The 14,813-nt window shown below is 39.9% G+C and overlaps 1 protein-coding gene across 2 annotated transcripts; it reads right to left on the minus strand.

Moving 5' to 3' along the window:
• Positions 1–242: 242 nt before the first annotated feature.
• Positions 243–14,766, minus strand: LOC144593673 (BSD domain-containing protein 1-like). 2 transcript variants are annotated; one of them, XM_078399611.1, is made up of 11 exons: positions 14,360–14,766; positions 14,224–14,272; positions 12,025–12,141; positions 10,960–11,127; positions 10,819–10,873; positions 9,131–9,237; positions 7,334–7,402; positions 6,203–6,284; positions 5,214–5,711; positions 1,886–1,995; positions 243–1,797 (listed from the first exon to the last, which is right to left on the minus strand). In XM_078399611.1, the coding sequence occupies exons 1-11, from the start codon at positions 14,368–14,370 to the stop codon at positions 1,753–1,755; spliced, it is 1,311 nt and encodes a 436-aa protein (XP_078255737.1). In that variant the 5' UTR covers positions 14,371–14,766; the 3' UTR covers positions 243–1,752. The 2 variants fall into 2 exon arrangements, with proteins under 2 accessions (XP_078255737.1, XP_078255739.1); XM_078399613.1 differs by lacking the exons at positions 12,025–12,141; positions 14,224–14,272; positions 14,360–14,766 and adding an exon at positions 11,265–11,636.
• Between the last annotated feature and the right edge of the window lie 47 nt (positions 14,767–14,813).

The following is a 14,813-nucleotide window of genomic DNA, read 5'->3' on the forward strand; positions in this document are numbered from 1 at the left end:
TTTCAATTTTGCACCATTATTGTTATTAATTTATTATATTATTGATATATATTGGTGCATTTACATTATTGGACTGCAAAGCTGCAGCAAGTAAGAATTTCATTGTTCCATTGCCAATACATGACAATTAGACCAATTTTATCAGGGAGTACCAGGAAAGAGCAGCTTTTTTTTACCCCTACCCAACTTCCAAAGCAAGTAGTCTGACAGCATTCCAGGAAGATCTGCCTCTGGAAATCACACTTCAGTCATGAAGTCACAGAGCTCACTGCCACTACAATTAGGGTAGGAAGCAAAAATCAGAACAAATACATTTCTGGTGGTAACAAAGTAATCAAGACACCTAACTTTTTGAAACAGGACTCATTCCAGGGAGTCAGAGAAAGGTTTTGACAGATTGAATAATTTTCTGTGCACTCTTCTGAGTGGCAAATTACCACTGTTGTGAGGGGAAATCAATTTACCCACTGAAGCAATTTCTGTGGGTTGTATTTTGCATTATTGGCATGTTGCTGACTTCAGGAAATATAATAAAATGTTGCCAAGTGGGAACCTTCAGAAACCAGAATATTGTTTGTAGGGCGTGGCTCCGCATGATGACTAGTTCTTCCACACCCATTGGAAAATTGTGTACAGTGGCCAGAACAGGAACCCCATCATCACCCCCTACAAAAGCTTTGAAGATTGACCATGTGATCCCAGACAGATCAGTTCAGAACAAACATCAAACAAATAAAGCTTAAAACAACAAAAAAATCCAAAATAATTTCAGACTCCTGTAAACATTTTAATGTACAAATTCACAAGTCAACTATGGTGTAAAGATTTTGAGAAAGTACTTAAAACAATATAATTAAAGTTAATCCTTCACAGCTGTTCCCATCCATTCAAATTAGGACCTACTACTATTTGTCCCTCAGGCCTGGTGCAGAATTTATGGTGAGAGTCAATCACAAGTCAAAGGCGATATAACCCATGTTCTCTCTCATGTGCTAAAGTCCACGAGGAATCCAGCCCGCTGTTCTGGTTCTGGTTGATTACTGTGCAAACACCTCATTAGTGGTTATCTTGCGCAGGTCAGAATGAGACGAGTAGTTCAGTTGTAGAACTGACCATAATTTCCATGTTTCCAGCTCAAAAGTGCTGAAGTTACCATTAATTACAACTTCAAAGAAGACACTGGCGATTTGCCTGAAAGAAGTGTGCATAGAAAATTTGTAAAAAAAAAATTCTATGGCTCCCTGGAATGAGTACTGTTTCAAAATCTTGGAAGTCTTGGTCACTTTCCCTGATGATAGCTTCACCACAAGGTTGGCCAATAAGATTTTGAACAATAGGACAGCTCTTCTACATGGGTAACTCATCAAATCTTTCACATTGCTGGATTCCACAAGATCATATGATAATCCTGAATCTTGTCCTGTTTTAATATGAATGTCAATATTTTTCTTCTTGAAGTATAAACAAACGATGTAGATTGATCAAGGCTGTCAGAGTTTTATTCGCCTTTAGCTTTCATCACTGATATTTCATGTCAGTTTCATATCAGTTATGTTTAGTCAGCATGTAAACTTACACACAACGTTAAAAATAATAAGTGTTAATGATATGCTGTAAATTTGACAATTGTGTGATCCGAAGAGTCATTTCTATTGGTGCAGAAGGCAGAGGTAACTGATTGCTGGCACAGGATGCAGTTAGATATTTTTGGAAACCAACTTGAGAGATAAATAGCAGAAAGGCCAAAAGATTTCACTTCTGTTTGCACACCCAATCATCCCATTCTTCGATTTCAAGCTGCAAAGAGAGAAAATAGTTTTCATTTTATTTTAGTGGCCATCTTGTAGCTTATAGGCACAAAGATATAGCAGATCAAAGCAGGCACCTCTCCCAAGTCTTCGGCTCGTGATAAAGTCATCTGAATTTCTTCTTCAGTCATATCCAGATCAAATTCTTCATCCCAGTTTTCAAAAGAATTTAGAGTGCTTTCTGTAACTGAATAAAAAAATAAATATGAAGCAACCATCTATAAAACACAATTCGTCAGATCTTATTACTGAAGAGAGTTTCCAATTATTTATCGTTATTTTGGATTGTTGGAAGGTATTAACCCAAGTTGTTATTTTCCAGCATCTTTCGCCCACAATGTTTGTGCTGAACATGATGCCTTGATAAACTGATCACATCTGCGTGTACATGATCCATATCCCTCTATTCCCTGCACTTCCATTTGCCCATCGAAAAACCTCTTAAACCCCACTCTTGTAACTGCCTCCCATGGCAATGCGTTCCAAGCCCCTACCACTCTGTGTAAATAAACGCCCTTCATATCTCCATTAAACTTTCCCCCTTCTCACCTTATATCAATGCCCTCTAGTATTAAACATTTCCACTCTGGAAAAAAGGCTCTGACCGTCTATCTACTCTGCCTTTCAAAATGCTATATACTTTTATCAAGTCTAACCTCAACCCTGGTCATTCCAGAGAAAGCAAACCAAGTCTATCTACCTTCTCCCTGTAGCCGAGATCCAGAGAAAACAATCCAAGTCTCTCTACCCTCTCCCTGTAGCTGAAACCCTCTAATCCGTGCAGCATTCTGGTAAACCTCCTCTGCACCCTCTCGAAAGCCTCCATTTATTGTCTGTAATGGGGTGACCAAAACGGCATGCAATACTCCAAACACAACCTAACTAAAATACATTTGGATTTTATAAGATTGATCATTTGTTTTTAAAACCAAAGTCTGAATCTGTAGTCAATTCCTCTGATATCTTCCACAATTCGGTTAATTTACCAAGTGTAAAGTATACATTATTATTTCTGTAAAAAACAGGCAAAAATTGAATTTCAGGTGGAGTTAAATATATACAGAGACTATTTACACTCCCTCCTTCCCATATTCCATAATCTCAATTTACTAGTATTTTATCATGTAAACATAAAAATAGCCATAAAACAGGTACAACAAAATAAATCACACATAGTAAGTTTTTTTTTGGACTAGTAAATATATGTTAAATGCACAACAGCAAATTTCTAGCCTTCAGCATATATCCAAACTGAAATAGATTATAAAATCCACATGTGTGTTTTATGTCCTGGCCACAGGCTGATCTACACTGTAATTTGTTAGAAGCAGAATTTCAACCATCCTTTGCCAATTTTACATGATATTTATTCACAGCTATGAAAAGTGTCATTGTGCTGCAACACCAGTGCCATCTAGCAGCAGGGGAAACTTGAGCTGGAAAGTGACATGGAGTAGGAGGATAGCTAGAGGCATAGTAGTTCCATAAGGGATGAAAGGCAAGGATAAAAACCAAGGATTATCCAAAAATGGAACAAAAGGGCCTGTCCCACTTAGGCGATTTTTTAGGCGACTGCCGGCAACTGTCAAAGTCGTAGCAGATCGCCAAAATTTTCATTTACCCGACGACAATGACCACGACAATGCCGAGTCAGGTCGAGATTACAGCATCTTCTGAAACATCGCAAAATTCCCACGCTGTCAATGCTTCTCCAGTGTCGTAATTTTCGCTGAAATCACTGACAAGTCGGTAAGTACTTGAGAGTTTTGCACTATAACATCTTGTATGGGTTACTTAAAAACCAAGCATCACTGTAACAAGGCATAAACTGGATTTTCTTCCAGTTTACTAATAGCTGTATTAAATAAAATAATTTAAAAAGTGGTTAAGTGGATTTTTGTGAAAAGTGTGTGGGCATTCTTTGAAAATGTACGGGAGATGCATATCTGGTTTCTGGGTTGCATATCTGGGTTGGGAGCCCACTTTAAATGTAATGCCTGATGGCCATAAACATCGCGAAATTCCCACGCTTACCTGACCGTCAAACTGTCGCCTCCAGTCTACCTGTCAAATGTCCTGACGGTAAATAAATTGGTTAAACACAAGCATTTTATGGTATTTTGAAATGACTTTACTTATTTTAATATTATGTGCTTCTAAATGCATCTAAGAGAAGCTAGCAAACCTGGGGACAGCATGCGACAGCGCCCGCAATAAGCAATGATACCTGGCGACAAGCCAGCTGTCGCCGAGAAATTTCACTCCGGATGATTTCTCAGCGATGCGCTGAGATGCACTACGATTCTTGGAAGACTCCTCACGATCATGCCCGTGACACCCGGCAAACTGTCGGCGACAGCCTAGTCGCCGGCAGTGGTCTTAAAATCGCCTAAAGTGGGACAGGCCCCTAAATTCTAGCAAAAAAAACAAACTACATCAGAAACTCACTGGGCACCACCATAACCAGGAAACCTCCCATGCATGACATTAACAAAGAGAAATCAGAGAACAAGTTGTTTTTAAATGAGATTGATATTTTCAAACCAAAGCAGAACTTGGACGTAAATTTAAAAAATGGCAACAGGAATAAAATGTAATGGGGCTGAACTTTAAAGGAAAATATCAGAAAGAAAATAGATTTAACATATTAGGGACTAAAAGAAACAGAACACATCACTTTGCACTAATGCAACAGTCACAGCATAAATCTTGGAGTCAAGAGTTTAAATTGATCAGACATCAGAAACAAACTAAAATAGTTTACTTCAACCAATACTGTACTGGATTTGAGATCAGTACAACAAAACCAAGAATGAAAATGTACCCTTAAAGATGAGCATGGAATTGAATTTAAAACAAAATACAAGTCAGATGCAAGAAAAAGTTTAGGACAGTTATGCTGTAAACAGAACCAATATTAAGAATAGGACTGTGACTAAAAAGGTGGATGAAATAACTGAGTGTTTTAAAAAAAATGGAAATTGGATGTAAACACTGTGGGCGAGCTCAGTAGATATCACTGGGCAGTAGATACCTCATTCAATTTGCCACTATTTTTCCCAGAATAGGTTTTAGAATTTCACTTGTAGAGAGGAAAATTAGTTACATTACCTATCCCATTGCTGTGCATAAACTACTCGTTTCCGATTGATCTGGTGTGAATTATAGTTTAAAGTATGTTCAGATCACTCAACAAGAGCCTGCTGCTTCTCACCACCAAGCTACAAATGCGAACTTGAGTCGAGCCCTGTACTAGATATGATAGAATGCCAGGTATTTAAGAAACTGCAGTCAAGCAAAAAAGAATACCTACCGGAGGCAGAGAAAGGTAAACACTGCCGGAAGAAATTGGAGGAAAATTAATATGTTTAAGATGTATTTTGAGATGTGTTAAAAAAAACTTACCTTTTAATAAAGAAGATTCTTTGACATTAGAATCAAATTGTAATCCTGAATTTTGTTCAATGTTAGACAACAAATGCATACTCTCATTGTTTCTTCGACTAGAAGTGGAGAGAAGATACTCATCAGAGCCTGAAGTGTTCTCACCAGCACCTTTGGCCTCAAACAGTTTATTGTGCACTCCTTCTTTTGAAGAACCTTTAATACTCTTTCTTTTAATTTCCAATAATGCTTCTGACATTTGGCTGACTTCCCCCGCAAAAGTTTTACATTTGACGTTTCTACTGGCTTCAACAGGAAGCTTTACGAGAAGCTGGGTTTCATGTAATGTACTTTCTGAAAGACTTGTCATGGTAGATCTTAAGCTTAGTTCTTCAAGATTATGTTCTGGTTTATCCAATGTTCCATTGGGGTTTGAACTGTGCATCTTGTCGTTTACGAGATTCACATCATTTGGTCTACATTCAGCATCCAAAATTATACTTGAGCCATCCCACTCATCTGAGGCGGAAAAAAAGATAAAGTCAACAAATTAAAGTGTCATATTCCTCTTTTATTTCCCCCTTGGTTTATAGTGGTGTTAATGAACAGTTGTTGAGATAGCCCTACAACTTTTTTGTTGTTTATATTATCTGAAAGATGCATTACATGTGTCAAAATACTAATCATTTAACAATTAATTCAACGGATTTATCAAACTTCATCACATTCGTTTTTGGGAATGGACATCAATTCAATCCTGAAAGCATCAAAATGTCTAAATGTATCCAATCAGGATACTGTTTGTTGGTATATACTAAAATAAGGCTCCTGAATCAAACCAAATTGTGAACTAGATGATAAGATACAAACCAAAATGCCATTTAACTTACTTTTGGATACATTACCCAAGATAGTGTATCCTTCTAAGGTTTCACTTCTCAATTCTTTATTTGACTTGAGAATTACTTTAATTCATTACAAAATGGCTCAAGAGAATAATAATGCAGTACCTTCATCATCTTCCCACTTGAGGTCCTCAGAGTGTGCAGTTTGGTCTGCTCTCGCTTTTAAAGCTGTTCTCCTTTCTTCCTCCTGGACATAGGTTGGAACAAGGAGTTAAATTTGCGGAACCACGTTTATTTCAATTTTGATTTGCCGTAACATTGTTACGAATAGAAAGGCCAAAAATTAAGGATCTGACATGATTGCCTTTATTACGTGGCTAGATAAATTATACCCGATCTCATCAGGAATTACCATCCATACCTGATATAGGAAACATTCCTTTTGGCCATAACTATGAGTAGAATGATCCAACAAGTTCATGTTGAGGGCTGAATTTATCTCGACATCTCATAAGAAAATCATTCTTTGTGCATGAATGCGAAAAGTTGAGAATGAGAGAGATCTGGGCCAAATGCTGGTAAATGGAACTAGCTCAAATAGGCATCTCGGTCGGCATGGACTGAAGGGCCTGTTTTGTGCAATGCGATGTCGCTATCTATTATGTAATCTCAGTCCCTTTCAGAGGGGGTACTTGCAAGGAGATGGCTTAGAAATAGAGCACTAAGATTCAGATCTGACATTACCTGCTGCTGAATATTTTGTTATTATAAATACACATCTGCCCAAGCCCATGTGTCAGTTGTATTCACTGAAATGAAAAATAAAACACTAACTTACAGATCCATTGTGAATATTCACGGGTAAAGAAACCCAATCTGAGTGGGTCTATTTGCATTGATTTTCACTAATTAAATGAGATTTCCATGTCAAATTTCAATGATTGCACATTTACATCTTGTCACCTCTTTTTTTTCCTGTCAAGTTTTGTTTTATTTTCGCTCCCTACCCTCCTTCTTCATTGAAAAAGTCAACTACGATCAAACACAATTACCACCAATGTTGATGGTCTTCCAACTATCAATCGTACAACAACAACTCTGATCATTACAGCTAGTGCCAACTCACTCCCTTGCCTGGCATCCAAAATTAGATGTGTGAGAGAAAATGAATGTACCATCAACCCCCACCTAATGTCGGCACAATATCAAAACAAATGATGCAGAGATTGAATATAATCTTCAGAATGCAAATCGTTACAGCTTTACCCAGAGATCTCAACATATTGCAGTGCTGACCTGATGAAGTTCATGAACTCTGTAGAAATAACGACACCAGAAGTCATTATGAGCAACTTCATTTGGAACCTGCCAAACATATAAAAACATTTTAGGTTGACAGGAACGCACAATGTGAACTAAAACACAGCATTTTTGTTTTAAACAGTGATGCAGCTGGTGGATCAACTACCTCACACCACCATAGACCTGGATTTGATCCTGACCACGTGGTGTCTGTGTGGAGTTTGTACATTCTCCATGTGACCCTGTGAGTTTTCTCCAGGTGCTCCAGTTTCCTCCCATATCCCCAAGGTATTAATTGGCTTCCGTTTAAAATACTCCTAAAGTGTTGGGAGTGGATGAGAGAGTGGGATAACATAGAACTAGTGTGAACAGGTGGTCAGCGTAGATTCAGTGGGCTGTAAGGCTTGTTTCCATGCTATTTCCATGCTATAAGGGGGCGTGGCTGTGCTCTGCAGCTGCGGCTCACCGGCAGTCTCTCTGTTTTTTTTTGTTGTTTTTTGTCATTGTCGTCGTTAAATGTACGTTTTGTTTTATTTTTAACTCTGTGTATGTGGGGGGGTGGTGGGGGGGTTGGGGGAAACCTTTTTTCAAATCTCCTCCTCAACGGAGATGCGACCTTTACCGTGTCGTATCTCCGTTCGCGCTACGGCCTAACATCGTGGAGTCGGTGGCCTCCAGCTGGGATCGACCTCAAAGACTCCGGTCGCATGGCCTGGACTTACCATCTCGGAGGCTTCGGCCGTGGGCCCTGCAGACCGCAACATCGAGAGTTCGCAGGTCCCTGGCTGGCGACCGGCTTTTGGGAGCTCCAGCCGCAGCAGCTTCGACCGCCCCGAAGCGCAAGGTACGATCGACCCGCCCGCAGGCCCTTCATCGCCCTGCGTGGCTCGGCCGCAGCACTTTCCATCGCCCGGTGGGGGCTCAGGACTTTCATCGGCCTGCTCGGCTCGGCCCTGGGACTTTCCATCGCCCGGTGGGGGCTCAGGACTTTCATCGGCCTGCTCGGCTCGGCCCTGGGACTTTCCATCGCCCGGTGGGGGCTTCAAAAAGTTGGGAGCCTCTATCACCTCGTGGCACCACGGGAGAAGAACGAGGAGGAGATAAGACTTTGCCTTCCATCACAGTGAGGGTATGCCTAGAGCAATCACTGTGATGGCTGTTTGTGTAAAAAATTATATCTGTGTGTCTTGTGCTTTTTAATGTCTACTGCCGGACCCTGACGTGAGAGGACGCTGGCGTTGAGTATTCGCCGCTTTTCCGTCAGGATAGTTTGTCTGTTTGTTTCTATGTTAATTGTTTTTGTAAAGCGCTTTGAGCATGTGATAAGGCGCTATATAAAATAAATGAATTATTATTATTATTATTATTATATCTCTAAATTAAACTAAAATCGGAAATATTCTATCTATTGATAGAACAATGCTACATCTGACTAACATAAAATTGAAAGTTTACAATAACTCAACTCAAATCTTTTTTTTTAAATGCGATTAGTGGTGTAATCTTTGGAAGAATCTAGAATTGTTGCTTCCCAAAAGAAGTTGACAGTTTTTTTTATGATTGCATTAACAATATGTTGGAGTTAAAACAGATCTTACAAAACAAATTAATTATTTCTAAAGTTAATTGAAGAACATGTTTACAATTCAGTCCGGTTTTATTCTCAAACTAAAACAAAGCAATTTGGGATGAGGAGCTAAAAAGGAAACAAGACTTTGCATACATATAATTGTGTGCATCTCAGATCAGGTACTTTAAATCACCATAATTACTACTTGGAACAAAGTATACCAATTTTGCATAAAGATCCCTTATTTCTGGACTATTAACAAGGAGATTGGATATTGTCCACTTCTCATCTTCCAAGCTGAAGCCTGACAGCCAGAAATTGTATTGTTCTGCAGGTAGAAAAGATTTGCATTGAAGAAACAATTAGACAAGTCAAATAATACTGAAAATAGGACATATTTAAAATGCAATTCAATTCCTGGCATACTTCATATATTTCAATCCCTTTTCTTCGCAGGGTTATCCCCTTCCTTCCCATGTTTAACATGGGCTACTCAATTATGTTTTGCCAGTGTCTAATTCCAGGCTATGACTTGATTGTTATTTTCAAAGGCCGAATCATGAAGTTCATTTAAGGAACGGAAGCAAACAATTTCAAGCTGTACACAAGGAGTGCAAGTCTTATAATTGTCTGAAGAAATACCTACCATCTTGTAGTCATGGAGTTTCTAATGAATGGATGGAGGCTATTCAAACCATTGCACCTGCATCAACTCTCTACAAGAGCCACCCTGTTAGTATCAAACTGCAATTCTTTCCACATTGCATTGAAGTTAAAAGAGCAGCAGCTGCTTCACAACTACAGAAATAGTAGATTTCCACATTACCTAAGTTTATTTTACCTATGCTGCACATTCGATTTCAAAAGCAAAAAAAAAAATTGAGACAAATCTGGAATAGAATGGGGTGGCACAGTGGCGTAGCAGTAGAGTTGCTCCCTTACAGTGCAAGACACTCAGGATTGATCCTGATTATGGGTAGACAATAGACAATAGGTGCAGGAGTAGGCCATTCGGCCCTTCGAGCCAGCACCGCCATTCAATGTGATCATGGCTGATCATTCTCAATCAGTACCCCGTTCCTGCCTTCTCCCCATACCCCCTGACTCCACTATCCTTAAGATCTCTATCTAGCTCTCTCTTGAATGCATTCCAAGAATTGGCCTCCACTGCCTTTTGAGGCAGAGAATTCCACAGATTCACAACTCTCTGACTGAAAAAGTTTTTCCTCATCTCCGTTCTAAATGGCCTACCCGTTATTCTTAAACTGTGGCCCCTTGTTTTGGACTCCCCCAACATTGGGAACATGTTTCCTGCCTCTAACGTGTCCAACCCCTTAATAATCTTATACGTTTCGATAAGATCCCCTCTCATCCTTCTAAATTCCAGTGTATACAAGTCTAGTCGCTCCAGTCTTTCAACATATGACAGTCCCGCCATTCCGGGAATTAACCTAGTAAACCTACGCTGCACGCCCTCAATAGCAAGAATACCGGCTGTACCAAGTTTGTACATTCTCCCTTTAACTGTGTGGATTTTCTCTGGGTTCTCCGGTTTCCTCCCATACACCAAAAATGTACAAGTTTGTAGGTTATATTACTTCGGTAAAATTGTCCCTAGTGTGTAGGATAGCATTAGGGTACAGGGTGATCATTGGTCAGTGTGGACTCGGTGAGCCAAAGGGCCTGTTTGCATGCTGTATCATTAAAGTTTAAAGATTGGAATGTAAAAAATTGATGTTACAGTGATGAAGCAGTAGTTTGCCAAATGAGGCCAGTGTTTCTCCACAGATATAGCCATTTGACTATTTGGGATGAACAGCAGAAAAAAAGGTGAATGTCTGCTAAAACCTTTGAAAGATTATTTTATTTACAGTATTACTACAGATTACAGCATTTAGTTGTATCTTACCATCTGGTTTTGCACAATATGTTGCTGGATTAGCCAGAAGATTGCATAATCGAACCTAGTAATTACAAACATAAATTATGAAATGGTTACCTTTCATTTAACTCTTGTTCTTCTATTCTATAAATGCCACGACCTACATACCTTAACTCTATCATATGGTTCGCTAAATCTCATCTGAATGTCTTTTACTGTTTTCACATGAGGCACATCTGATTCTTCTACTGCAGGTGTAAATGCCTCTGAGATGGCTCCGAGAAAGTTTGAAAGCCCTTTGCTAAGATTATGACATCCTTCTGTGGACTCCTCAACCTAGGAAGTAGGAGAAGCACCAAAACAAGTTATACGTTGTTCTGCAGTTTGTGGTTAGTGTGGTAGCAGATGTCTCTGATCCTACTTGAGCAAAAGTGACTGGAATTAATTAAATGGCTCCAGAGATGCTGCCTGACCTGCTGAGTTACTCCAGTACTTTGTGACGTGAAGGAGGGTCTCGACCAGATATGTGACCTATCCATGTTCTCCAGAGATGCTGCCTAAACTGCTGAGTTACTCCAGTACATTGCATCCTTTTGTGCAATTAATCTTGAGTCTAAAATCACATGGCATAAAATATAATTGAACTGAACAATACAAAGCTATCAGAGACCTGCTGAATTTGTGTTAGGCATCACTAGGTAGTTTAATACTCGCATTCATAAACTTGCTGTTACTTTGTTACAGAGCACAAAATATTGACAAATCTAATGACATTTTAACTTGGGTTTCAGGAAATGTAGGTTAATTGTAATGTAGTTAATTGAACTGAGTGAAAATCTCAGTAAAACCTAACCATCTAAAGACTATAAATAATAAATATAAATATAACGTGTTTGTACATATATATTATATATGCACACATTCATAATACTGTATATGAATATATATACATTCACCCATTAATTATGGACATGGGCATATACATATTTTATACATAGGTATATAAATATCGGTGTACATACACCAAAATATATTCACAGAATCATATTATATGAATTTATATATATATTTATTAGCTTGCAATGCAGGAAAAATGAACAGAAACATGATCCTTTTAAGTAAACTGAAGGTTTCCACATGTACTCTCTGAATTTGCTTAGTTTCTTAAAAACAATGCAGTCCATTTAGTAACAAATATGCACTCAGGAAGTTGCCATACGGTTACAGACTCACATTCAGTTTTTCTTTGAATGCTAAAGCTGTGGCAGCAATAGTAGACACGGTGTCATTTTGGATAACCTGTGTGAATTCAGCCAAATCACACTTCAAAAGCTCCATGGCACTTGCAGACTGTTAATTAAAAAGAAATTAAAGATGTGAACTTGAAATAAATGCTTCAATGTGAACAGCTACTTTATCCACAGTGCACACATAACACACCTTTAGGATGGCAATGTCATTAAGTACGATTTTATCCAATGATTTCATGCTCTCACAGCATTGAAGCTATGACTTTTGTTTGAAATCTAAATTAACTTGGGACTGTTAATGAAGAAGTCTTGTGGACAGTCTGCATTACAGTTGAGGAAGTACTGGACAGGGACATTTGAAGGAACATAAATCTTCCGGGCCAGATCACTTGTATCCAAGGACGCTGTGGGAAGCTTAAAGAAAATTGCAGAGATATATGGATCATTGTTATACACCAATGAGGTGCCGGGTGACTGGAGGATGGCTAATATTATGTTTTTATTTAGAAGGTTTGCAAGAAAATGCCTGGGAACAATAGACCAGTGAGCCTAATAGATTGAATAGGAACCTGAGGGGCAACCTTTTCATACATTGGGCAGTCGGTATATGGAACGAGCTGTCAGAGGAGGTAGTTAAGGCAGGTTAAGAAACATTTAGACAGGTACATGGATAGGACAGGTTTAGAGAGATATGGGCCAAACACAGGCAGATGGGACATGTTGGTCGATATGGGCAAGTTGGGCCAAAGGGCATGTTTTCATGCTGAATAACTCTATGACTCTATATCCATATGCCTATCCAAAATTCTCTTAAATACCACTATTGTATCTGCCTCAACCACCATCCTTGGCAGTGCATTCCAAGCAAACATCGCCCTCTGTACAACAAAAATACTTGCCCCGGCACATCTCCTTTGAAATTTTGGCCCTCTCACCTTGAAGCTATGCCCTTCAGTATTTGATTTTTCCATCCTGGGAAAAACGTTCTGACTATCCACCCTACCCATGCCGGGAATGACGAATAAAGAATTATTCAGGAAATAAGTGATTTTTAGGTAACGTGGTCAAAGCTCAATATGAATCAAGTACGATACAGAGCTTACAAACCGTCTGATTCAGCCTCAGACAGTTGCCAGTGGAATAGACATAATCAGTGGCTCGGTAGTTTAGTTTGTGAGGGTGATGGAAGGCAATAGTTTCCCAAAATCTAGATGTGGGCCACCAGGAGTAGACCACTCCTGGGATAGGGCATTGGAGCCTGAAAAGCTATTATCAAAACTCCATATTGTCTTGATGGTCATCCCTCAAGTGGCTCCTTAATAAGGGCCTGTCCCACTTAGGCAATTTTAAGGTGACTAGACTGTCGCCGAATGTTCGCCGGGGTGTCGCGGGCATGATCGTGAAGGGTCTTCAATAAATCGTAGCCGATCTCGGCGCGTCGCGGAAAAATCTTCCAGATAGAAATTTCTCGGGGACAGCTGGCTTGTCGCCAGGTATCGTAGCTTATTGCGGGCGCTGTCGCATGCTGTCCCCAGGTTTGCTAGGTTGTCGCAGGTGTATATAGAAGAACGTAATATTAAATTAAGAAAAGGCATTTGAAGATACCAGAAGATAGTTTTCTTTAACCAATTTATTTACCGTCAGGACATTTGACAGGTAGATTGGAGGCGACAGTTTGACGGTCAGGTAAGCGTGGGAATTTCGCCATGTTTCCGAAGACAGTGCAATCTCTTAGCCAGGTGCCAGTTTCAGAAAAAAAAAAGTAACTTGCATCGACCTGACTGGGCATTGTCGTGGTCATTGTCGTAGGGTAAAACAAAATTATCGGCGATCTGGTACGACTTTGACAGTCGCCGGCAGTCGCCTTAAAAATCGCCTAAGTGGGACAGGCCCTAATTTACTTTTGAGTTGGATGGATGACGATGAGGCAGTTTAAAAAAAAGACAATCTATTGAAAACCCAAAAAGTAAAAGTTTTTATCATTCAAAGCAGTAACGGGTGGGACATGACTCATCATACTCTCCAATGCAAGGGGTTTTCACAAAATGACCACTGTCCGCACAGAGTATAAATAATATTTTGCTAAAATTCAAGACAACTACAACATTAATTTGATCAAAACCGCGAAGCAATCTAACAATTGCATCAGTCGGCGACGTTCAGCTGTTAATCTGATTTTTACCTTGGCTTTCGCTTTCGCGATGTTCTGCTGAATCCAGCCTCCCCACCAACTGCAACAGAATCAGTAGAAATGAGTACAACCTCAGTAAAATGTTACCAGTTCTTAAATCGATAAATATTGTCAGCAAAGCACCTACTTGTCCGCCATTCTGCAGGCACTGTTTTTACTGCTCCAACGTTACATCTGTGAGCTGACATCAGTTGCAAAGTGTCCGGTCAGAAACTTTGCGCTGCCATCTGGAGGCTCAGGCATAAATAACTGCCACCGTGGCATAAAAACCAAGAAGGAGGCACCTCTGGCCTCAACCTGAGTGAGAATAGGGTCTCGGCCCGAAACGTCACCCACTCCCTCTCTCCTGAGAGATGCTGCCTGACCCGCTGAGTTACTCCAGCATTTTGTGAATAAATGCCTCCGATTTGTACCGGCATCGGCAGTTATTGTTTTACACGAGAATATATGAGAGGTTAGAGCTAATTCACTGGGAGTTTTGTTTTGCAGCAAAGGGGGAAGGGGTTGAGGAGAAGGAGTTGAGGGGAAGACGGGAGAGGGGGGAGGGGGCGGGGGATGGGGGCGGGGCGGGGGAAGGGGGC

The sequence above is a fragment of the Rhinoraja longicauda genome, chromosome 5, assembly GCF_053455715.1.
Source record: "Rhinoraja longicauda isolate Sanriku21f chromosome 5, sRhiLon1.1, whole genome shotgun sequence".
In the NCBI taxonomy this organism is placed as follows: domain Eukaryota; kingdom Metazoa; phylum Chordata; class Chondrichthyes; order Rajiformes; family Arhynchobatidae; genus Rhinoraja; species Rhinoraja longicauda.

Bases quoted from the DNA above. Each gene is read 5' to 3' on its own strand.
- LOC144593673 (XM_078399611.1), bottom strand. The intron at 9,238-10,818 runs GTAAGATACAAC...TTCTACCTGCAG, and splicing joins ATATTGTGCAAAACCAGATG to AACAATACAATTTCTGGCTG. The intron at 7,403-9,130 runs GTATACTTTGTT...TATGTTTGGCAG, and splicing joins GGGATCTTTATGCAAAATTG to GTTCCAAATGAAGTTGCTCA.